Source organism: Sinohyriopsis cumingii, chromosome 16, assembly GCF_028554795.1.
Source record: "Sinohyriopsis cumingii isolate HCF-2022 chromosome 16, ASM2855479v2, whole genome shotgun sequence".
In the NCBI taxonomy this organism is placed as follows: Eukaryota; Metazoa; Mollusca; class Bivalvia; order Unionida; family Unionidae; genus Sinohyriopsis; species Sinohyriopsis cumingii.
In genome coordinates, this window is record NC_142976.1 from 25,476,533 (window position 1) to 25,502,508 (window position 25,976).

At 33.2% G+C, this 25,976-nt stretch overlaps 1 protein-coding gene across 1 annotated transcript in view; it reads left to right on the forward strand.

Moving 5' to 3' along the window:
- LOC149780098 (axonemal central pair apparatus protein HYDIN-like) overlaps window positions 1-25,976 on the forward strand; it is a 240,483-nt gene that overhangs the window by 38,590 nt on the left and 175,917 nt on the right. Inside the window, exons 23-29 of the mRNA XM_089936859.1 lie at window positions 1,686-1,745; window positions 3,890-4,015; window positions 6,391-6,576; window positions 7,597-7,806; window positions 8,572-8,709; window positions 10,047-10,382; window positions 20,029-20,210. Of these exons, the coding sequence (XP_089792985.1) occupies window positions 1,686-1,745; window positions 3,890-4,015; window positions 6,391-6,576; window positions 7,597-7,806; window positions 8,572-8,709; window positions 10,047-10,382; window positions 20,029-20,210 (1,238 nt within the window). The remainder of the gene's footprint in view (window positions 1-1,685; window positions 1,746-3,889; window positions 4,016-6,390; window positions 6,577-7,596; window positions 7,807-8,571; window positions 8,710-10,046; window positions 10,383-20,028; window positions 20,211-25,976) is intronic.

Here is a 25,976-nt window from a genome sequence, read left to right on the forward strand (position 1 = left end):
ACAAATAGATGACCACATATGTCACTGACAATAATGCTTTAGAGGATGTAAAATTCTGATGCCGTTAAATCAGTGTCCAGCCAAAGGTTGATCACAACACTTGCCTTTTGTAGTACAGTATCATTTTTATGAAATCTGTGTAAAACAAATAGAATTTTGGTTTTTTTTGCATGTTAGAGTCAAAATAATGACTTGGAAGTTGTTATCTGCTTCAGTAGATAATTCCAATTTTCAGTGTTGAAATATTTTCATAAGCTCAGAGTGGTAGTGTACTAAAATTGCAACTTTACAAACAGATATTGTTTTATTGTTTCAGATTGATAGCCATAACTTGTTTTAGATGTTGCAATATTTTGCATCGTCTCTGTGCATTGCATGGGAATCAGGTGAAATTTGTAAGACTGAGAAAAAATACCTCTTTGCATGCCATTATTTCTTAAATGAAGTATGTGTATATTAAACGATATTGGCATTATATGCAAAAATGAAATAAAATGGATTAGACTACAGAAATGGACATAGTACACTGTGGCAGTTCACATTTTTCAAATAAATTTTAGCATGTTAACAAATCCTGACTTGTGACACTTGTTGTTATTTTACAGAAGCCAATTATCAATCTAGCTCATAGGCAACTAAAAATATTGGCATTTGATTGACTAAAGTTAATTTGATGACCAATTAGATGTCAGCTGTTTGAGTCAAAGTTAAAGGATTTCTGGGAATCTTGGGGCAGATGTTCTGCCAAGTGACAGAAGTGAGGCCAAAATTTACAACAGATAGATTGCAAATTACTAAGCTTAAATCAAAAGGTAACACCAAATTGACAACAGGAAAGAGAATTTGAACCTAACATTCATTAACACAAAATGTATAGCAGGCTTGATACATTAAACCAAAAGTTTTTACTTAATGGACTGGAGACAGCAGAACTTAAATTAAGACTAGAAACTCAATGCAGAGCAAATGACCGAGCTCAAAGTTAAAGTTGATACAGATAGCTGGCAAAAGACCTTAAATCAGAAGTTGTTATAGGATGTGCAGCAGACAATAAGGTTGACAGCAGATATGTAGAAATGATAGAACAAATTGACATCAACTAGATAAAAAGTTTGCATCATACATTAGGTTGGCATTAGACTTTCCCCAATCATTTGGACAGAAAATTCTGACATGTTCAATTGTTTTGTATATTGGAAAGAGCTGCATTAAGGAATTTTCAATTCCAGATCAGGCTTCTATCAGATTTAGTAATTACTCTTAATTTATTTGTATTTTCTTAAGTAATGCTCCTCTTTCACTGGAATTCTTTTTATCAAACTAATGAAAATTTTATTTATTGTTAAATTATTCATTAAAAAAGATTTAACCCCCTGCATCACTGTTAAAACCCCCAAAATACATTATACTTGTGGGGATCAGTGACTTCAAGGGAAAAGTTGGCAAAATGATCTCAAGTTTTTACATGTTAATCTCCAAATATATTATTTAATGGAAGTGAATAACCATTTGAAAATTTTGATTGCCATTAATGACTTTAGCAATTGCTAGCTCATAGATAGATACTGTAGACAACAGATGATGACAGATGATGAATGACTGACAACAGATAATTGATGACATTATGAAAAACTATGTTGTGTTTTGTGTACTTGAAGTCTTAAAAATTATTTTCCACTTTGCAGCCAAAAACATGGAAATCTTGTATTCGCCAAGTTTGCTTGCTAAAGATGATCATTGAATGCGTAAATGTTGTTAATGTTATTTTTGTTAAGATGTTACTTTTTTTCTTGTTATTTGATGTAGTCATTATTGTTTTATTTCTATTATTATTATTATTATTATTATTATTATTATTAGTTCATCTTGTCATATGTTTGACATTTTCTCTAAATTTGAATGAAAATACGTAGTAAGTCTTTTTCTTTTACCTAGAATTACAAAAATAATGAGCCTTTATGACATTGGTATATTATATAACTTCTTACAAACCACTAAACATAATTTGGCTAAAATTGGCACAAAACATCTTGATATAAATGTAATTCAGGTTTTTGCAAATGATTCCAATGTGCTATCAAATATGACTGTTGTTACAAGAATAGTAAAATGTTTAACGATAACGTTTCAAAACATAATTTGACCAAATTTGATAGAAAGTATCTTGGTCTGAATGGGTTTCAGATTTGAACAAATGATGCTGATCTGCAATCATGTATGGCAGACATTGTGATAAATGGAATAAAGCTTTTAATGACTTGTACTCTAAAACCACTTGGCAGAATTTGACCAGATTTGACAGATAAGTCAGTTATGGCCACCGTTACTAAAGAGATAAAAATCTTTAAATGACTTCTGTAAACTGCCAAACGGAATTTGTTGAAATTTGTTTGAAAGCTTTCCCGGCTCAAAGAGCTTTAAAAATTGTACAAATGCAGATCAATAGATTGGACTCAAAAACTAAATTTTAATTCTAATTATTTTTATTTAAGTGATATGGATATTTGTATTCTGATGGTTGTGATCTGATAACAGTAATCAGAATAAATTATCATTATTAGGATAGATTTATTGGTTTAGTACAAATTATGCCAACTTTGCCATCATATATGTTCATCATTACTAAAATAGAAAAACTGAAAAGATTTCTCAAAAGATTTCTGAACAGACTTTGACAGAATCTGACAGAACACTTTAAGGCTTGATTACATATGATGCCAGTCTACCATCGAATTATGGTCGCTATTACTTGAAACAAAAACCATTCAGACTGCCTTTCTAAGCAATGACTTTCTGCATAATTTCCTAAAATCTGATAAAATGTCTTGGTGTAAAGAGTTTGCAGATTTTACAGATGATGTCAATCTGCTACAGATTAAGGCTACCATAACTCAAATAGACCAAACAAACAAAAAACTTTTAAATGACTTCCAATCAGGAGAATTTGGCCAATTTGACAGCTTTCTCTCATAAATGGTTTTCAGGTTCTTGTAAATTGTGCCAGTCTGCCATTAAATATGGCTGCAGTTGCAGACAATAGAAATACCTGTAACAATTTCTTCTCAAAAACAGCTAAACAGAAATTGACCAAATTTGACAGAAAACAGTTTAACATCTTTCAGTTTTGTACACATTGTACTGTTTTGTCAACAAGTATGGGTGCTGTTTTGTACACATTGTACTGTTTTGCCAACAAGTATGGGTGCTGTTTCTTAAATATAAGCAAACTTTATCTCAAAAACTGCTTAACAGAATTTGACCAGATTTGACAGAAGGCATCTCTGTGTAAATTCCTTTTAATAAAGGACCAATGCTGCTGACTAACCATTCAGTATTTATGAAGTTACATATGAGAATGAAATCTAGAGCCAGTTGTATTCATGACATATACAGTCAACATAAGTTTGTACAGAAAGCATCCGTCTGATCCTAATTTTGTGGGCAACTGCTCTAGAATTTGGCTGTTAAGCTGATGTCATACAGAAGAGAGATATTATGCCCATTTCAGCCTATTGTTAAATATTGTGATAACATTGATGATGTAACTTCCAGTTTATTAAAACAAATTCATTAAAACCTAAATTATATGACAAAGACAATTCTTGAAACTTAAAACAAAAGAAATTTTTGTAACTGTCTTAATTTTTAAAAGGTTTTACCATATTGCTTGCAGCTTCACAAATTCAAAACATTTTTTAAACCAAGAAATGTTCATGATCAAGTTAGCAATTTGAATACTTGAGGTTGAGTCAAATCTGCCACTTTAAAAACAAAATTTGGTACCAGTTACAATCCTGCATGGGACATTTCTGAATTAATCTGTTTGTTTGTAATTCAGACTTTTAAATTCTGAATCAGTAATACTTGTATTTCAATGACTTCCTGTTAGGAGAGTGGGGTGATTCATGTTGATCAATCCGAGTCTCCTATCAAAGAGCCAGACTCTCCAAAAGAGATTCCAGATAACAAGATAGCAGAAGAGGCCAAGCAGATGGAAGATGATGCCCCTGAGAAGGTCAGATATGAATACTTGTAATTATATGCATTATAGATCATAATAGGTTGATTTGATTACAGATTATGATTCTGAGATTAGTTTTAATCATCGTTAATTGTTAAATTCATAATATTTAATCAGTTATATATACATTTAAAGGGAAATAAAACTCTCTCTATTTCTTTATTAGTACTCTAATATAATAGTCCCTGTATTGAGGTGATCTTGCATCTGATTGGCTATCCTTGGTACCAATCTGGAGGCCATATTTCTGATCTGATTATGATAAAACTTGGAATGTAGGCTGTATCATTTACATTTAATATGAGTTCATTAATGAGGAAGATGTGTTGAGCTTACAAACCTGTTGAGTTTTGCTTCTGAAAAAAAGCATACAAAAAAATGCTTTTTTAAATTTTGTTTTGGATAGAATGAGACTAAAAGAGATCTGATCTGTATAAGCCCATCAACTGAAACCAACAAAGGACATAGCACAAAACAACAGTTGCATACAAAATGGCACCAAACATCTTAAAGGGATAATACTGTATTTTCTAAAGGCTCCAGTAGACCTTCATGGTAAGGGTCACCAGTGATTCAGAACATGGCTCCTATCCCCATTGGGATAGAGAGGAATAGGGAAGTAAGGCATGGAAACTTGCCCATTAGAATTTTATGCCTGAACGGAGAGGACAACAAGTTGAAAAATACAAATTTGGAAATACTATGGAATTAAAAGAATTTATCAATATCAAAAATGGGATAACACCATTCAAATTATTTTTTCTAAATTCTGTTTACTTTTTTAGGGAAAATACACAATTCACCAAATCAGGAGGAACTAGGATCAACAGATATAAAAGTCTTTTAAATTAAATAATATGAGAGGGCTCATTAACCAGTTATTTATACAGTTATGGTGCTGCAGGGTGCATACAATAAAGCATGTTAGTAACCTTATTGCTCAACAAAATGTTATTGCTGTATTAAAATTCCAGCAGTATTTATATTTTCATATATATGTTCATTATTTTATGGCATTTCATAGATGAAATCTTATTAGTCACATATTAAAATGTATATTTAGTACTGTTGATTTTTTGCAGCATGCATATTGCCTAATCATGGTTCTGTTGATATGAATAGATATTTAGAATTTGATTCTTTGCAGGATGCATATTGCCTAATCATGGTTCTGTTGATATGAATAGATATTTAGAATTTGATTCTTTGCAGGATGCATATTGCCTAATCATGATGCTGTCAATGTGAATATTTTATATCATGAATACACTAGTCTTGCTAAAGACATAAAAACCTTTTGATTTTGAAAATTATGTGACACAATATTTTTCCTCCAATAATTGCTACTTATGTTAGAAATTTGGAATGTGCAGCATGACTTTAAAACTTTTGACTGCTTGATCTTAAAGATTAGACTTACAACAAGATCTGGATCATTGGAGCATTGATGTTTAAGTCAGACTTTAGACTGTAAAATTTGAAACCATGCTAATGGGTTTATTTTTCTTCACAATAGGGAAAGTGTTCAAACATATTGGGCAGTAATAAGTGCAAAACTAATTCTGAAATTTCTATAGTTGCTCTGAGTATACTGAAGACCCTAAAACTTTAATTGTGAGGTGTAAGCTATGTCCTTGAAGCACTTCATGAATAATGCACTAGAATTTGAATTCATTTCCTTGATAGGTAATGTAAGTATGAAAAAGTACACAGTAAGAAATTGCAGCAATCTCTATCATTTTTGCTTTTATTTTTGTTTCACAAGGCAAATTTTTCACTGTCAGAGTTTAGAATTTGTTTGTGCCACCATGTTTTAATGTTCATCCATTTCTTCTGTTTAATTTCTTTCAAATATCTTGAGTATCCGTTCTCCACCATTAACCTTACCAAACTTCGTATATAGCTTGCATTTTGTGCAAAAAAAGAACAGTATATTTTATTATACAGTATTCTCGATAAATAACCTTATCCATAACTGGCAAGGAAAAACATTAAGTAGACTCATAAAATTATAGATATATGGTGATATTAAGTTCACCAAAAACAGTATATTGCTGCCAGAGAATTCTCTCCAATGAGATTCAATCTAGCAGATTAGGGTCAATTTTAATGAAGCATACATTTGCAAAAGCTGCATGATACATCCATAATTTTACAAAAGCAATTATCCTTAGTAGCAGAGATCCAGATATGCCATAATATAGTACACCTGCAGATCAAGGGTCTATACTAAGAATCAGAAGAACCAACTTTGTATCCCCTGATCTGTTGACATGTAACAACAAATCTTAGTATATACTTTTTGTAGCTGGATATGCATTCTATGCAGGGTAACTATGGTAAAATGTAATTCTCTATTCCTGCTATAGGGTCAGCTTGAAGTCACGGAAACATCAGAGAGCAGCAGGATCAAGGAACAGCCTGAAAGTGTGAGGCTAAGCCTAACCTCATTAAAGGATGCCATCTTGGAGGAAGATCCCCTGAAATCCAACAGAGCTCTCAGTGCACTACTTGAACAAGATCGTGAGATGACCTCACCCATTGGAGTTGAGGAGGTAGACAGATATAAAATACAATAGACAGATATAAAATATGATAGACAAATATAAAATGCAGTTAATAATAACATAAAAACAGCTAATTCTTGAAAGTGAGGACGAATGACCTACTATGATTGGTCGTTGCTTTATAGAGGTTTATTTCTTCACTTATTTTTGTGTAAGTGGCTTTGGAAAAGCAGCTTTTCTAGACAATTGGTTGTTTAATAATGATGACCTTCATGGCAGGTTTGATTGAGCATCCGCTTCTTTTTATTGTCCCACCATGAATGTGGATGGGGAATACTGTATATGCTTGCTTATCAGCAGAGTTCGGCTGCAAACAACCTTGATCCTGGTTTGCTTTCACATAATGTGTCAGCAGATCAGGGTCTGTGTTATTTGTTCTACTGATTACTTCTAACAAACAGCATAATTTCGATCTGCAGATGTGTTATGAAGCAGCAGATCTGAGTCCATAAAGTTTGCAGTAGGATGAATTGAGTATATATGACATCCTTGTACACCCATGTGTCTATCCGAATATGTTTTGCATTTAAGTCAGTTTCTCAGTGGTGGCATATTTGTTTTTCATGGACATATTTCCCACATTTATTGTATAGCTTACAAAGTACAAATAAAGTAACAAATGTTTTCTTGAGTCTAGAAGTGGTTCTCTAGGACTCGTATTCTCATAATTCATTATGCACAAACCTCAAATGTTAACTTACAATCTGAAGTTTTGACAACTTGTAAATTTATAATTGAAAAAAATTGGAAATGGGTACACCTTTTATTCCAGTTGATTTATATTATCTTTTATTTTTTATTTCTTGTAACAAAATTATGTTTTAACATGCATATTTTTGCTTGTCCCATTTATTTTTTAAAAGTAAATTTGGAAGTGATGTACAAATCATATTATGTAGCATGAGTTAGTTTTGATGACATTTTTTATTCTAAACTTAAACATATTCATTTCATGACACTTTATGCATACATTTCTGTCTCAATATGTGATTCTATACATGTCATCAGGTGTTTGATATCCTGCCACTGTATGGAACCCTTCAGCCAGGTGACACAGAACAGGTGACCTTAACATTCTATGGTCATGCTGACATTTGGGGTCAAGCCAAGGCTATTTGTGAAGTGGAAGGCGGTCCCACCTATGAGGTCATACTAAAAGGAGAAGCATCTCTTGTCGAATATTCTTTTGATTGCAAGGAAATAAATTATGGCAAACAGGCAAGTTTCATTAATGTATAACCTTGTAGTTTTTTTTATTGATTCACAATAGAGAAATAGCCTGTTTGTCTATACAGACTCAGTGAAATGTGTTATTGCTTTTAAGTTGTTCATCAGAATTGTTCCTAATTACTATTTGAATATTCTCTGCTATTATCAGCAGCCTTCTTTCACTGTGGTTTCAATGGTAAATTTACAAAAATATTGGGCTGTGGTTTGAGGTATATATTTTACAGGCAGTCTTTTTCTGCAAAGATACAGCATTATAGAGCTCCATGCATCTGTTAGGCTTTTCAACTCAATCACTGAAGAACCTGAGAATGCAGTTTCATTTAATTTAAGTATCTTTAAGAGTATGTGAGGTTCAGCCCACAAAACTGTTCTTGTGAATGAACTGACAAAATAAAGGTATGGAATTTTATGATCACTCAGAATAACTGATGAGAGGGTCTTAGACATTAAAGTATTTGCCAGGACTTATGAACTTGCATCATATAATTCATGCAAACTATGGTTAGTATGGTGGTGGTGGTGGTGGGGATATTAATCCATGGTAGTAGAAAAGCAAGACATTTGTCACTTTTCCAGTGGTGGCAAATGCACTATTCTTGCCAGCAGTTTTGTTAAGGCTTTAGTGAAGGTTTTTAATTTGAGTATTAGCTCATCATACAAGCCATTGTCCTCTTGAATTGTTATTTTATAACATTTTGAATTAGGTCTTAGTTGGTTTTGATCTCTCATTGACATGCACTATTTTTGTTCAAGATGTATGACCATGCTGCCACTGCTGAGATCACATTGATCAACTCAGGGAAAGTTGGCTTTGAGTTTAAAGCACTCAACATGGATCCCGCACTGGCCAAGCGACCCAAGTCAGGTGTGCCAATCATGATCCCACATGCGGTAAGAGCCTGACATGAATAAACATATTTGTTTTATTTCACGTAAAAGTGAAACTAGATTATAAAGAGCTGTCACTTTCAGGAGAAACAGTGTTAAGATGAACAATTGTAGAAATTGTTCGTTTGCTTGTATATGATATCAACTTAGGCTTATACATGTGTTTGTGTGTGTGCCTGCTTGCACATAGACATGCATGCATGTATTTAAGGATGGATGGATACAGGCATGGTTAGTACATAAATGTTACATAATTTTATAAAATGTTGAATATAATGACAGAGGGAAACTTTGTATGTATATATCAGGAATCCTCACTTTCTAACATCGCTTGGCAGACATTTGTCCTAATAATTAACATGCTGGGCACACGTCTGCGAAATGTATATAAAACCATGCTACAGTGATATAACAAATTATATCAAGAGATTTTTTTTTATATGCTTGATTAATAAATGTACTGGAATATGTCATTTGTTTTTGTTTTGGATTTGCTGCTGTTTCAATGTTAGAGTTATTTGCCGTGCTTCACTATTTTTCATACTATTTATTTGTAAAAAATTGTTTTTCTTCTTAGAAAACTATACTGTATAGTTTAATGTCACACTGTTGCACTATTGTTTTCAAAAATTAATTATTCATTGACAATAAGCAGACTTTCTACCTGGAAAGTACATAACCTTAACTAAAGGGCGTATCTTGCCAAGTCAAGAGGTAAAGTTTTATTGTATTAGATCCTCAAACAACTCTTAGAGGATGATAATGAAAACAAGTTAGTGTTGATAGTATCTTTTTTCTTTTTAGCTATTGCATCAGCCACATGTAGTTTGTTCTAAAAGTCTTATATGTGCTGACACAGTGACACACGATATGTATTAAGAAAAGTGCCTGAACTGTTGTAGTGTCTTTAGTACAGATTCTTGGGTGATTGGTAAATTATAAGCTTTTATTAAATCCAGGAGATAAGTATTAATAAAACATAAAAAGGTGCAAGGCACAAATTTATGAGCACTGTATGTCTAGTGTCCAACATGTCAAAGTTAACAGTCATTTTTGAGCTCATTTGTCACTTGTGTCCAGCAGGTATGGCTATTTTAGAATCCTTAGTATTTGTGTATGGATGGATAGAAGAATACATGATATAATTTTCAAATGTTAAATATAATGACAGAAAAAAAAATTATTCATAGATTTCATGATTTTAATCTTAAGCATTTGATTGATTGTCTTAAGTACTATTGCACTGTGTTACGACTTTATGTATTCTTTCAAAATCTCTGTAATTATGTTTATAAATCAAGAACTTGAAATGTTATAAATTTTATCTGTTTAATTTTCAGGGTTACATTGAAGCAATGAGTGAACAAAAACTTACCATCAAATACCTACCAGGAGTACCTGAAAAATTTGACAAGAGTTTCAGGATTCAGGTGGCTCATTTTGAGCCAGATATAATAACCATTCATGGAGAGGGTGTATTTCCCCGCATCTCTCTGGACCTCCCGCGACACTCTGATGAAGCTGGACAGTATGCAAACTTGATTAAGGAGGCCCGAGAGAATATTTACAAAAGGTCCCCATCGGAGCCAGAACAGAAGACAAATAGGAGTACTAACCCTACCCACTCCCACAGACCAGCACAGCTTCCAGAGCATCATGTTGTTGCACAGGCACAGGTAAGCTGCAGTATGAAATAGCTTTCTATGGTAGACATACAGACAGACATAAACATTTACTGGTGCAACAGTTTGAACATCATGTAGAATGAGATTGTAATCACTCACAGACACACAGACAGACAGACTTTCTTGTAGACAATGAGCTGTACAGCAACTCATTTTAGTCATGGGACCCTGAATGTCATGGCACAGGCACAAGAAAAATTGAAATATCCAGTTTCTAACTTTGGCAGTGAGATATACTGATTTCTCACCCATGCAACAAAGAAATCTTGCTTTTTTGCTAAACTTACTTTTCCTATCTCAGTCCATTCGTCTCAGTCAGGCCGTCTCAGTCACGATGTCCAGGTGCTAAGAACTACTTTATCAAAGGACACAACCATTGTTGTCTTCTGCTTGGCTTGAAGGCAGTTGTTTACCAATCAAATGAATACTGACACTTGAAAATTTACTAAAATAGTTTTGGAGAAGAGAAATAACTTAAAAAAGAAGATTTTATGGGCACCAGCTCAGTCAAAAAAGCTTACCTCACTAATGAAAAAATGTCTGTGAAAGCAAACTTGCCAGATTTGGCTTCTAAACACATTAAAAACTCAAACATGAGAAAATATCTCTGTCAGAAACTAATATAAAAACAATGTTCCAGACACACAGGCTATACGGATATCTGTCCACAAAAATCCTAACTCTCTCAACAACTACCAAAAACTTAATAACAACCATAAATATGTTATGTAAAACTTATTTTCTTCTGTTAAACATCCCCATTGTGCCCCAGATGTACATGCAATCAGAAATAACACGCACTTAACAGTCAGAATGAATCATTTATCCATCCACACATTATTCACATGCAGAGTTACCTTTCCCTTGCATTGTTAACAATAAAAATTGCCATATTTCCATGACAGAAAATATCAATTTTCCAAGAAACTGTAAACTTGAAAGTTCAGCACATGGTTATCCGCTAGGGATTGTGTTTGGAGTTACTTTCATACGCTGGTAAAATTTTACAATTAATATCTGTTACAACACCAGTATGTCACAAATTTTTTTAACCTGCTCCAAAGAAAAGGAGAGTTATATATGATAGTGACTAAGATCTCTAATTACTCATGAATAATCCAACTCATGGTTACCCATGCTACATTTTACTCTTCGTTATAGCCTAGAACTGTGTACTCAGTATTGTTTCATTATTTACAGTAGAACTTTTCTAAATTAGATCTGTTGAAAATGAAACATTTTCCTTGTAATAAATATTAATTATTTATTGTTAACTTCATATAACATCTTTCTATTAAATGTGATAATACCTCAATATAAAAATTTTATGTTGTTATTTTCTCATGCGTAAAAGTATGTACTTCAAATGGACAGGTCATGCCATAGCCAACATTAACATATTTGTAGTAATGCGTCATATGTAACAACATTTGGCTTTAGATCTCTTCACACAATACTTACAATACTTAACAATTATAACTGACCGCTCCCGTGGCCTAGCGGATAGGTTGTCCACCCTTGACCCAGGCCGAGTCATGCCAAAGACTTACAAAAATGGTACTAACAGCTGCCTTGCTTGGCACTAAGCATTAGGAGGTTAGTGTTAGGACTGGTCAGCCTCATGTCAGGATAATGTGACAGGGTGGGACATCATGGTACATGTCTGCAGCATGATGCCCCAGTGCTAGACATCACTATCAACTGCCACACTGCAGACATCGTAGCGATATGACTGAAAAATTGTTAAAGCTACTTTAAAAGTCCTAATCACACACACACACAATTATAACTGTGACGTTTGTGGGTGTCGGTGCATAAGCACTAAATATGGTAGGATTCTACTGAGATGATTGTTCTGATTTTCATAAAACATTATAAGCCTGAATTACCTACAGATAAATGTGATGAAATGATAGTGAGTGATGAATACTGTATGTGTTGAATATGCTCAACGATATTGCAAAAACGAAGAATTCTTTTAACTTTAAAGGAAAATACTGGTTGAAAAAAATAATCTAAATTGGGGTTTGCATCGAGACAAGGAAATTCCAATCATGGGGTTATATTATTTGTCTTCCCATTCAGCAAAGCATTGTGGGGAGGCAAATAATGTAACCCCTTGACTGGGACTTTTTTGTTTCAGCGCAAACCCTACCATAGATTCTATTTAAGAGAGAGAGAGAGAGAACTCAGTAAATACATATTGATTTGATAAAGGATGTAAATATAAGAATGCAATTTATAGAGTCCCTTAAGCCAAGCCATTTTGTGATATTGCTGCATATCAGGCATGCGTCATCATTTTGTTCACAACACTTTATTTTCAATTTCTTCTCAATGATTACTGGACCAATTCAGTTTGAAACAAATTTGGCTGAGCGCATCCTGCTAAAAAGTCCTTTCCATTTAATTTTACAAATTATACTAAGCCATCATCAATTATGACCACAGTTACTCCACTCAAAAACAGTTTTTCAGACTTGTTCTCAATAAATGCAAAACACAGTTTGACTGAATTTGACTGAGATCACTCGGCCATGAAGGCCTATCTAATTTGTATGAATCATTACAGTAAACCATTCATTTTGGCTTCTTAAATACTGCTAAACAGATTTAGAATAAATTTGATAGAAAAATTCCTGGCCTGAAGCTTCTACAAATGTTTAAAGAAGATGCTGATTTGTCATCCGATATGGCTCCCATTAATAAAATTTAGAAAAATTTTAAAGACTTCTTCATGAAAGAATGACGAACAGAATTAGACCAAACTAATGGGAAAATGCTTCCCAACCAAAAGGCCTTTGACAGTAGCACTGTTGATGCTGACCCATCTTCCAGTATGATTGTTATTGTTCAACAGAAAGCTCAAAAGAATTGGCTTAGACTGAGCTGAAAGTATTCCTGCTTGAATGACCTTCAGGTCTGTACCATTGATTCCTATTTCCTGCTTGAAGGTCCTTCAAGTTTGCACCAATGATTCCCATTTCATGCATGAAGGCCTTTCAAGTTTGTACCATTCATTCTTATTTACCAACTGCCATGGTCACAGTACAACAACAATGAATAAGTCTGAGATGACTTTTTTAAAACAAAAACCAAAACACTCAAGCAAATTAGGTCTGTCAGAGTTGTACAGATTTAGGCTGATCTGCAATCTATCATTGCTGTCATTAAAATATAAATTTAAAAGAATTTTGTTTCAAAAGTAAGTCAACAGAATTTGTCCTAATTTAACAGAATGCATAATCACATAAAAGCTTCAAAATCTATGCAAACAGTGTGAATGCAGCATCATCCAGTATCTCAACCATTGCAAAGTATATGAAAACTTTAAAAGCCATCTAATCTCTTAAACTTCTAAGAAGAAATTGATCCAATTTTACAGAAAACATCCTGATATGAAGATTTGTAAATTCTATAAATTTGATACTGATTTGCCATCAACTAATGGTGGAAAATACTAAATATGTAAAATTTTAAAGCAGCTTGTTTCATAACCAATATAAAAAAAAATAATATTTCAATGGAAAGCACTCTTCTAGGCCAGATTTCTTGGTCAGCTGATCTTGCAGTTTGCTCTCTACACCTATGCCAATCCCACTCAGATCTCATGTTTTTAATGTTATAATTTGAAAAAGAAAGGTTTTTGTTGTAATAACTTGTACAGAATTTTATATTTGAATAGAAAAGTTTTGTTTTAAACATATGAGGCTTTTGGATTAATAAGTATAAAAGAGATTGTGAATATTTTGCTCATATCTTGGTTGTGTGATGATATGGCACCAGTAAAATGTTCTCAGACATTAGAAATTAATCTAAGTCTTAGGAATAAATGTCTCCCAGAAGTCATATTTGTCATAGAATTCTTAATTTCTAATTTTTAAGAATTATAAATAGTTATTGCACAGCTAGGTTATTGGTGTATAGTTCAAAAATTGCAATTTTAGAAATCAATAAGACAGACTGTTGTTGAGCACCTGTTCCATTTATCTTTTTTTTCTTGGAGATTGTTTGACAAATGATATAATTTTGATCAATTACTTTTAACTTATCTTCATAAAAGGACTTTTTAGATGTGGTAAGTATATGTGTAAATATTGTTTTTGTGAATCTATTTTTTTCTCTCAGTACAATCAGATTTCTTAACCTTAAATGTTTTGAGAATGGAAATAATCTTCACAACCTCAAACATTTAAATTCTTACATGACTTTTGTGTCTTCTTAACCAATATCATTTAGCATGTGATGACTTTTAACATTCTTTAGTATGTCTTGAATATGTGGTTCACAGTTTTGGTTTTCTTATTGTGCCTGCCAAAAGGTGGAACATATAATGTTATAACATTGTCTATCCAGCTGCTGGTACAAATATCCATCTGTACTACTGTTCATTACTTTTTCTTTTGCACACAATGACTTTGGTTTTACACCCAGTACCTTTACCAAACTTTGTAGATTGCTTGTACCTGGGGTAATGAAAAAGCCAATTTATTATTATGATCAAGCACAAAAGTCAAGGTCTCTATAACAGAAGGAAGAAACAGGTTTCTGCCCAATAACTTTAGTTATGCTTCACAGATAATTGCTAAACTTTTTGGATGACTTCCACTTGCAGCCAGAAATAAACTTATTGATTTTTGCTTCAGAAAATTAATTGTCAGAGCCACTGTGGCAAAAAAAAACCTATTTTTGATCCTTCATCAGAATTTGTGGATAGCTTAGATTTGGGGTTAAAAAGAAACCTTTTGATTTGGGTGTCAAAATGTCAATTATCAAGGTCACTGACTGAATAGGCAAAGCTAAATTTGCATAATAACTATAGTTCTAGACCATATATCATGACCATAATAAATGGATGGTTTGCACTTTAAGAAAAGAAAGAGGCCTGATGATTTTGGGGTCAAAAAGTTGAAATCATTGTTATGCAAACATAAATGCTTTTTTCTTTCTTCGGAATCACTTTAGTTCATTAGTAAGTTCCTTGACCGAACTTAGGAAGTCTTGTGCTTAGGGTGATAAAGAAGCCCACAGATTATGGGGTCAAAAGGTTCGACATTAAGGTTATCATAATTCTACACAGTAACTTTAGATCAAGAGTATATTCCTCAAAGGTCAAGGTCATTGAGACCCATCTGTGAATAATTCCAGAGCCAACCAGTGCATACATAATAAGGATGGGACAGATGTATAATCAGATAATGAATTCTTGTTCAAGCTTTACATGAATGTTTCTAAACTTTATATCTTGTGTACTTGTTTGTTTCATGTGTGATAGACATTCACAGCTACAACTTTTTCATTCAATTTCTTTTCTTGTTTAAATGTTGTCTCTAATATTATGAAGATTTGAATTTTTGTTTCACGTGGTTTTGATAATTGTCTAATACCAACAAATTTGGGATGGACTTTCTTTCATTACAAGAATTAACTTTAAGAAAGTTTGGATTTAAATAATTTTAGTCCTAATTTAGTTCTACCCGCCCTCCAAAAAAATATAAAAAAATGCAAAAGTATGTTACTCCAACTTTTGCCTCTCCATTCAGTTTGAGTCAAGTCAAATTGTTTCTTCTTGTTATGTTCTGAAATGACTGCTTTGGAAATAATCCTTTAAATGCTGTTTTGATTTTGCTTTCCTATTACCACTGATTTCACATTTTCCATGGGATACCAATTTTCGTTCATTTTGTGTGTTTTTTTCATACCATGAATTTAGGAACCCTACAAACAATGATCATGTTCTAGAATCAACAAAACTCTTTCTCCATGTTCATGTTCTAGAGTCAATAGAACTTCTTCCCTGTGATTATGTTTTGGAATCAATAGAAGTCCTTCCCCATGTTCATGCTTTGGAATGAATAGACCTTCTTTCCTGTGATTATGTTTTGGAATCAATAGAACCCTCTTCCACATGATTATGTTCTGGAATCAATAGAACTCCTTCCCTGTGATTATGTTCTGGAATCAATAGAACTCCTTCCTTATGATCATGTTCTGGAGTCAATATACCTCCTTCATGATCATGTTCTGGAGTCCATAAATCTTCTTTCCCATGATCTTGTTCTGGAATCAATAGAACTCCTTCCCCATGATTATGTTCTGGATCAGTAGAACTCCTTTTCTGTGATCTTATTCTGGAATCAATGGAACTCCTTCCCTATGATCATGTTCTGGAATCAATAGAACACCTTTCATAATGCATACATTAAAATACCAGTAGAAAGAAAATAAAATGTCCAAACATGATACCTATGAAGGATACTTGCTATTTGCTTATGATGAGTGAATAATTGATATATTTTAAGTGTGGTGAAATACTCAGTATTTTCTGAAATTACATTATTTGATGACAGATCAGTGTCTGTGCTGTTTGCAGTTAATTGAACTTAGAAGCAAGTAAATAAGTAATTGTAATACATGTACATGCATGTGTATACTATAAATGTGTAACTTAGACTGGTTGTCCTATTGTTATATTGACTATATGGCAAAAATAGTGATATGATGGGCTTTAAAGGCTTGTCATTTTAATAGATTAAAAGTATTATGCAAATTTTATTAATAATGTAAACTGCAGATAAGTTGTATTTTTAGTTCTATCATTGTTTTATTTAAAAGAATCCTGTTGAATGTGTTGGTTGTTCATTATTAAAAATAATAATCAGTATGTCCAGTAGAAAAGTCATTATCAAATGATACCCATGACACATCATAATTGGTTGAATGCTGTGCAAGAGATTTATTATTATCTTTGAATATGTACAAAATAAACTGAATTTTATCTCTTGATAAAGACCAAGTTCGATGGTAGCTTGGAAACTAATTCATGTATATTTATGCAATATAACATAATGTACTGCTTTATCTTGTATTTAAAAAAGCTTTGTCAATTTATTCAAGATCTATGTATTATCTACTGTATATACTCACTTGTAAGCTAAGTCCAACTGCAAACAACATAGACCCTGATTTGCCATCACATAATGTTGTTTATGCGATGTCATGTCTGGGTCTCTGTAATTTGCAGTTGGACTCAGCATAAAGATGTGTATATATTGTATTGTAATATATTGTTTTTCCAATTGATAAACTTGTAGCCTGGAAGTTATCTTTAATGTCAAAATTTTGACCTTCATTAATATTTGCAGTATATTTCAAGATGGAAAAGTTCAAGACTTCAAAATTTTTATTTCAAAAGATTTGTTTCGAAACTTAAATTTTTAGAAAATTCTTGCATTAAGATTTCATTTCAATAATGTAATGACGTTGTTTACATCATATCCTGACATACATACATATATATATATATATATATATATATATATATATATATATATATATATATATATATACCAGCGTTTTTCCAGAAAACATGTTTGCACAAATCCTGTTATATTTGTTTAATTAATCCCCACTAAAAAAAATGAGTAAGCACACAAACAAACATGTAACATGAACACAATCAATTTGCCATGAGCATAACAAAACCTGTAACATTAATACACTCAGTTTGCCATGAGCATAACAAAACCTGTAACATTAATACACTCAGTTTGCCATGAGCATAACAAAACCTGTAACATTAACAGTCAGTTTGCCATGAGCATAACAAAACCTGTAACATTAATACACTCAGTTTGCCATGAGCATAACAAAACCTGTAAAATTAAGTCAGTTTGCCATGAGCATAACAAAACCTGTAACATTAACAGTCAGTTTGCCATGAGCATAACAAAACCTGTAACATTAACAGTCAGTTTGCCATGAGCATAACAAAACCTGTAACATTAATACACTCAGTTTGCCATGAGCATAACAAAACCTGTAACATTAACAGTCAGTTTGCCATGAGCATAACAAAACCTGTAACATTAAGTCAGTTTGCCATGAGCATAACAAAACCTGTAACATTAACAGTCAGTTTGCCATGAGCATAACAAAACCTGTAACATTAACAGTCAGTTTGCCATGAGCATAACAAAACCTGTAACATTAACAGTCAGTTTGCCATGAGCATAACAAAACCTGTAACATTAATACACTCAGTTTGCCATGAGCATAACAAAACCTGTAACATTAACAAAATTTATCTAATCATGTAAGTGCATGACTTATACATCAGCTACAATAATTCAAGCTTTCAGAGTGACTTATTGTGTTTGGAAAATGAGATACATTTATTGATATCAAGTTATTAAAAACATTTTTATACAATGGCCAACATGCAGTGTTTTATTCAATGGTAATGCTGTTACATGCAGATTACATTATACATTGGGCAACATGCAGTGTTTTTTTCAATGGTAATGCTGTTACATGTAGATTACATTATACATTGGGCAACATGCAGTGTTTTTTTCAGTGGTAATGCTGTTACATGCAGATTACGTTTTACAATGGCCAACAAGCAGTGTTTTATTCAATGGCAATGCTGTTACATGAAGATTACATTATACATTGGGCAACATGCAGTGTTTTTTTTCAATGGTAATGCTGTTACATGCAGATTACATTATACATTGGGCAACATGCAGTGTTTTTTTTCAATGGTAATGCTGTTACATGCAGATTACATTATACATTGGGCAACATGCAGTGTTTTTTTCAGTGGTAATGCTGTTACATGCAGATTACGTTTTACAATGGCCAACAAGCAGTGTTTTATTCAATGGCAATGCTGTTACATGAAGATTATATTATACAATGGCTAACATGCAGTGCTTTTTTAATGGTAATGCTGTTACATGCAGTTTACCATTACTGCCACTTGGGCAATATTAATGATCAACAACTCTTAAGTTAATCTTCATTCATTAATAGTTACTTATCACATTTGCTGAAGCATACTGTAAGGGATTTAATCACTATAACAGTTCTCATATAAAATCTGCCCTTCTTAAAAATTGAAAATCCTGTTTTCAAAAATGCCAATTGGAAATTGAAAATCTTGGAGAAATCACTGGTTACATAAGAATTGGATTTGTTGTCAGATTATGGAAGCTAATGTGATCAGTATCTTACTCCTAGTATTGAAACCTAATTACATTTTTCAGAAATTCCATGGGGTATTTTGTGAACACTTTTTAAAAAAAACTACTATTCCAGACTGGGTCTCAATCATACAGACTGAGTCTCAATAATACAGACCCATGGGTCTCAATAATACAGACTGTGTCCCAATAATACAGACTGGGTCTCAATAATACAGACATTACTGAGTCCTTCCTGAATGTATAAAACAGCTTAGAAATAAAGACAAATTTAAGGTCCATTCAATTTGTATGGCTGAATTGGAGTGAGTATTCTCACCATCATGAATTATCATCAGATTATTAGCACAAATATGCGAAACTTGTATGGGTAGCGTAATTTTTAATGATTGAATACATCATGATAAAATATTGATTGCGATTATTGCAGGAACAATGTACACTGATAACCTTGGACTTACTGCCTAAAAATTAAATAATTTTGCATATTTTAATGCATTTCAAAACATTTATACATGCAATTTTAGTTAATTTGTCTGCATGATATATGCAACTATACTGCTTGTCAAGAATTCTTGGCATGAAATAATACAAGTATAAAGCTCTTGCCTTTTGATAATTTAAATTTGGCTATTTCTTTGAAATTTCAGGGTGATACCTTTGCAACGCCAACGGAACTGGATGTTCAAATGGAAGTGGAACGCCTCTCTGTCAGGGATTTTTCACTTGAACAACAGAAGTTGATTGAGCTCAGTAAAGATACTGAGCACACACCACCCACTAGCAATGAAAGCAGAGACACATTTGAATCCGGCAAAAGAAAAAGGAACAAGTATATAAAGTTATTCATAATAAACAGTTTCACCATATACAGCTATATTGAATACAAACTTTATCCTTCTCACTCCAATACATTACCGTATATACTCGCATATAAGCTGAATAATTTAGGAAAAAATAAAGGCCAGCAAGAAGGGGGGGGGCGCTTATCCACGGGCCAATGTCTAATCTTGACAGTTTTTAGGTCTTTTTGCTGACTACTGTAATGGCTGTAAATCATGGGACATGAAACAAACAAAATTCTGTGTCCTAAGACATAGGCATGTAAAAAAGAGTAACTTTTGGTGACCCGACAGTTATTAAACTGTTACACAGTACTGTGATTGATTTTGTTAGTATTTTGCATGTGCATATTTTCTGATTTCTCCAACATGAAGTTAATTAAAGGTAAAAACAGACTTCATAATTTGTGGGCCGGTTGAGTTTACCACAGAGACCAAGTTGAACTGTAATGTACAGTACTTACACAGTGCAAAGCATGCATAGTGTCACTTAAATCCTTACTTATTCCCAAACATATTAGATGCAGATTTTGCTTTAGTCATTGTTTCGACCAAATGGCATTCTTCCAGATAACATTTCAGCTAGTTTCATTTACATTGAATCATGCGCTCACAAGTTACTTATTTTCAGTGATATAAGTGATCCTATAAATTGAGGTAATATGTTTAAAAAGGCACACATGTTTAACTGTACAAGGTACGTAACCATCATAATTTACATGTTCATGACGAGTGGTAATAATAAAGGCTAAAATTCTCATATACTTCAACTAAGATCATTATCAATCAATTTTAGTTTTGTGTTTTAGCTGGACAAACATCATAACTTTCCACACAATGGAAAGCTTGATGTTTCGGTGTCTCTTATGTTGATAGTCGGCAAATTTCTTTAATTTTGCGACAGAAGTACAGGCCATTTAATCATTAAAACCCTGAAACTAGCTTTTGATAAGATGGAATTGTGACCGGTAACTATACAAGTACATTGGTGTGTAATTGCCTTTTATTCCTTAATATTAAGATGATTACCGTACTTTTGTTAAATGTGGGCAAAGGCATACCTACGAACTTTTCAAAAGCCAAGTAGGGAGGCTGAATAAAAAATAAGATTGGGACCTAAAATTGGGAGGTTTTTTGTGGCATTTTTAAAGCCTTGTTTTCACTAAATATTGATAGATCTTCCTGGTCCAATATGCATGAAATTTGCAAAAAGACTCGCCGTTTCTCCCTGTGTCATGCCCTATTTTCCCCCAGGACATGCCCTATTTTCATATTCTGGTCAGCTGTGGTCAAACTGCACAATAGCTAAAGATTAGTTTTAAATAAACAAGCAAGAAAGCCAGCGCGACTAATTAAAAGTTAATCCTTATCAATGCACCTATTTTGTGAAAACGATTGGCCCTCCACCGTAATTCAAAGAAACCATGTTCTACACTATTATGTATTATGCAAGTACCAGCAATTGATTAGCAGATAAAGGATTCCCAATTTTGTTGAACTAAAGGTACCAAAATAGTCAGCCTCATGCTACCTTACATGTGGCAACTATTTTCCCCATTTTGTATATTCGACCTTATTCCTTTATTGTGAACTCGTAAAGCATTTAGTATTGTTTATTATAAAACATGTATTAACAGGTGATACAACAGAACATGTAGGACTTTTCTTGTTTAGAAGAAATGAAAATCGAGGACATACTATAATAATTGGGCAGTTCTCTTCAAAAATTGGAAGATATTATGAAATCGGGAGTTAGGCGTGGAGCAACCCCAATAATCAGGAGTTTTTTTTCCTCCTGGCATGAAAGTTGACAGGTATGGTGTAAGGTTGCTTACATCAAAGCAAACTATAACTCAGCTTTTACGGTATTGGCATTGAATCATATTGTTTTTGTTCATTGTGTTGTCATACTGGGATTACATTTTAATGATTTAGGTATTTACAGTTTCAAAGCAAAGTAAAAATGTAATTATCGGTGCACTGATATCAAATGTCCAATGCAGTAATAAATAAACAAACAATAATTGAGTCAAAAGGGAGAGGTAGTGTCACAGCAACTCGCGAATGCTAAATTCTTGTCATTGTTTGATCAAATTATACACAAATCTAAATTAGGCAGAAACAATAAGAAAACAGAAAATTAAATAAATTACTTTTCAAACAAGTTTATACCATTTCTTTTTATTGATTATACACGCCAACCTCGAGATAAGTATACATGTAGTTTCTTTTTAAATATAACTTTGCCTAAATAAATGTATTTAGAACTTACCTTGTGCATCTTGAGATGTCTCGAAGTTGTAGGTTGGCTTATACATAGGTCATGCACTTTTTAGTGTTTATACCTGTTCAGTTTGGGGGACAGCTTATACATGAACGGGCTTATACATGAGTATATATGTTATGTAAAATTTGTTGTTTCTGTGTGAAAGCTATACAGAAAATATGTTTCTACACGTGAGAACACTTGATGGCATAAAAGTGACATCATTTGGCCGTGACCTCAGGGTTGTCAATTAAATCTAAGTTCATGATGAAATAATATACACCACTCCCTCGATAACTCGCACACATCGGGGTCCAGAAACATCGACCACACTATAAGTGAGGCGCGAGTTATCGAGGGACCTATAAAGTAAGCCCAAAACCAATAAAGTGATCGATGACATAAAGGAAAAATAAGGGGGGGGGGTAGGCAGATTATAGTGTTGAATACTCACTTTATAATCGTGCTGAGATTAACTGTTAATAAATATCTCTTCATAACAGTGTACTTTATTATTTCCTCATAGGACAACATTAATTTCAGGATAAATTACAGTATATTGAGGCGATCATCGAAAACATTATTCCATGTGGTTTCCGTTCGCTTAACATGTGTACCACTTCACACATTGTGTACTACATCACTAATTTTTATGTTGAATTGGATACATTCTAGTTTTATTGTTTGATCCAAATTAGACGTTTTTTTAATATACAAAAGATCGACTCTTTTCGAGAAACAGTGTCGATCGAACGATAGATAGATAGATAGATTTGAATGCGATAGAAGTAAAATGGAAAACACAAAAAACAAGGGTTAATCAGTACTAACATATTTAATTGGTCTACAAATTTAAAACAACTTAAATTAGAACAAGTTAATACTTGCCGTTTGTGCCACGCTTGACAAATATCAATTCACTTTTTGAAAAAATCGGTTATATTTTTTTGTGCGTGTTACTCCATGGTTTCTCTGTCGCCGAGCAAAATCCCTCAGATTTCTCAACTGCATGAGCTTTACATAGTCAACATTTTGGGTCTCCAGCCACCTTATGGCAATATCAAAATATTGGATTGCTTCCTGTGCAGAGGGGTGGGGGGTGCAACATCTGCGTCTGCATCACTTTCAACACTTGTGGTACTCCAGTTAGAATTGTCTTCTGCTGCAAATTTGTTCGCTATAGAAATAATTATAGTTTCATCTGACATGTATTCGGCTGTGGGGCAATCATTGTCAGCACAAATCCACTTCTCCATATCAAGAGAAACGCCCATCTAAGGACCATGAGTCTGTACGAATTTCTCCCAAACAGGCTCGGCATTAATGACATCAGTTTCACTGAAACATTCGAAGTCACTATCATCATCGTTGTCTCTGTTACTGTTTTGCTTGACGTCAAAGGCAGCTCGAAGACCCTTAATCCAGCACCCGAGGTCTTTTGTAATCGATTTTTTTTTTTCATGCGACAAACACTTCCCCAAGTTGTTGATCAAAACAAAGCCGGCATGTACATGTAATTAGGTTCTCACAGAAGTACTCATGGGTTTCGATGTGATGGTCAATTGACTCTTTTCATGTTTTCAATGATTGTTGTTGTGGGGTTTAACGCCATTTTTCAGCACGATAGGCTATACATGGCGGCCAGTATTAATGGTGGAGGAAGAACCCGGAAAACCCCGGAAAGAACCACCGACCCATGTTTTCAATGAACAGAATATGTTGTGATTATAATGTTTACACTGAAACGGAATTAAAGGATTAGAACGTGACTTTCACACAGGAAGACGTTTAATTGGTATTTATTTCATTCTCTGTTGCCACCTGTTAGCATTTACCAGAAGTTTTCAATGATCGCTATTTCACCAGACTGTTTATTTACAGTATACTGACAACTATTTATCATAAAAACTTACATAATATATGATATCTTTAAACAGGGGTCTCGCTAGGATTTTAAAACTGGGTCTTTCTGCCTCTGAATTCAATCACTAAATATCAGTACATTTTCTCACTCGGCCACCAGTCAAAGCCTTTGAACTAGCCGCCTAGCTGTTGCATCATGTTCTTTTTTTTTTTTTAATGTACTCTTATAAAATGGCAACAGTACATCAAAGAGTCTTTCAGTCACTGAATTCTGTCATTGTAAATATCAGCACAGTTAACTGATCAACACATTTTCCCACAAAGCAAGTGGCTGAAACAGGACCGGCAAATCTTTGAATTTTCCCACGCACCTATTACATGCGTACGGAGGACTCTCGCCTCAGTGATTTTCTACATCCCAGATCAAAAATTGGCCTCCAAATATGCGTAATTAAGCGATTTCGAGATCTCTGATATTAATTCTTCTTTAGAACTTGCAAATTTCAAAATATGGATTATATTTTTACGGGCATTAATCACCATTTTCGATGATAAAACGAGCAATGTATCAAGGTGTAATTTATCAATTCTTATCATAATTTTTTCATGTTCAGCATATTTTAAAGATATTTTAAATACATTTTCTCTGGTAAAAATCGGGAGCCAAGACAGACACCACGTTATAAGCGGGATCGCGAGTTATCCGGGAGCGAGTTATTGAGGGAGCGGTGTATATAGAAATGAGATAAAATGACCAATTATATGCCCAGGTGTGGGATGTTGGAAATCCTAACTCTCAGGGCTAAACATTTCAGACCAAAGAAGAAGGCATGTCTGAATCTTACTTCACTATTGGGATATTTCTTTCTTACACCAATAAATTTAACTTGTTTCATTTCTGTTAATCTCCTATTTTACAATTTAGTGAAAATTTCTATAGCACAGAATTCATGCATCATCTGGTATCAGGTTTTTAAAGAACAAATTCCAGTTGTTTCAATCACTATCATCAGGTTCTGAACATAAAAGTTTCTCTTTGACCTAAACAAATTATGTTTCCGGTTGGCTGAAAGGTCAAGGATAAAGTCAAAAAGGGTCAAGGACACATTGGAATTGGAGGATTTATATTTTTATATAAATTAGCAATATTGCAAGTTCTTTTGTTTTATAACATACAATAAAAGTTGGTTTGTTAGATGTTACATATTTTCAAAAGTATAACTTTGCATCATGAAAAAGTAGGATTACTTTAAAAATAAGTCCAGGATTCATAGGTTATTTCTTTAACGATTTTTGACATTTAATTTTTAAAAATGCTGTTTGTAGACTTCATTTAAATCTTAATCCAATGGAATGCATGTCAAAGAGACTACATAACTTGCTTTTTTAAAAATAAAGTACTCATGTTAGAAATGACAGCTTGGGAATTAGTGGATGTAAAGGTTTTGGAACTATTTGCTATTTTTCGAGCAATTTGCCAGTTTTTATTTGTGTAAGAATTATTTGATGGAGTGGGAAATGTGCAGCTCTATACTTAGATATATTAGTGTGTTAATGATGCAGACTGGGTTTTAATATTTACCTACCATACTTGAAATGATGAGTGAAAATTTCAGCCAGTCAAGAA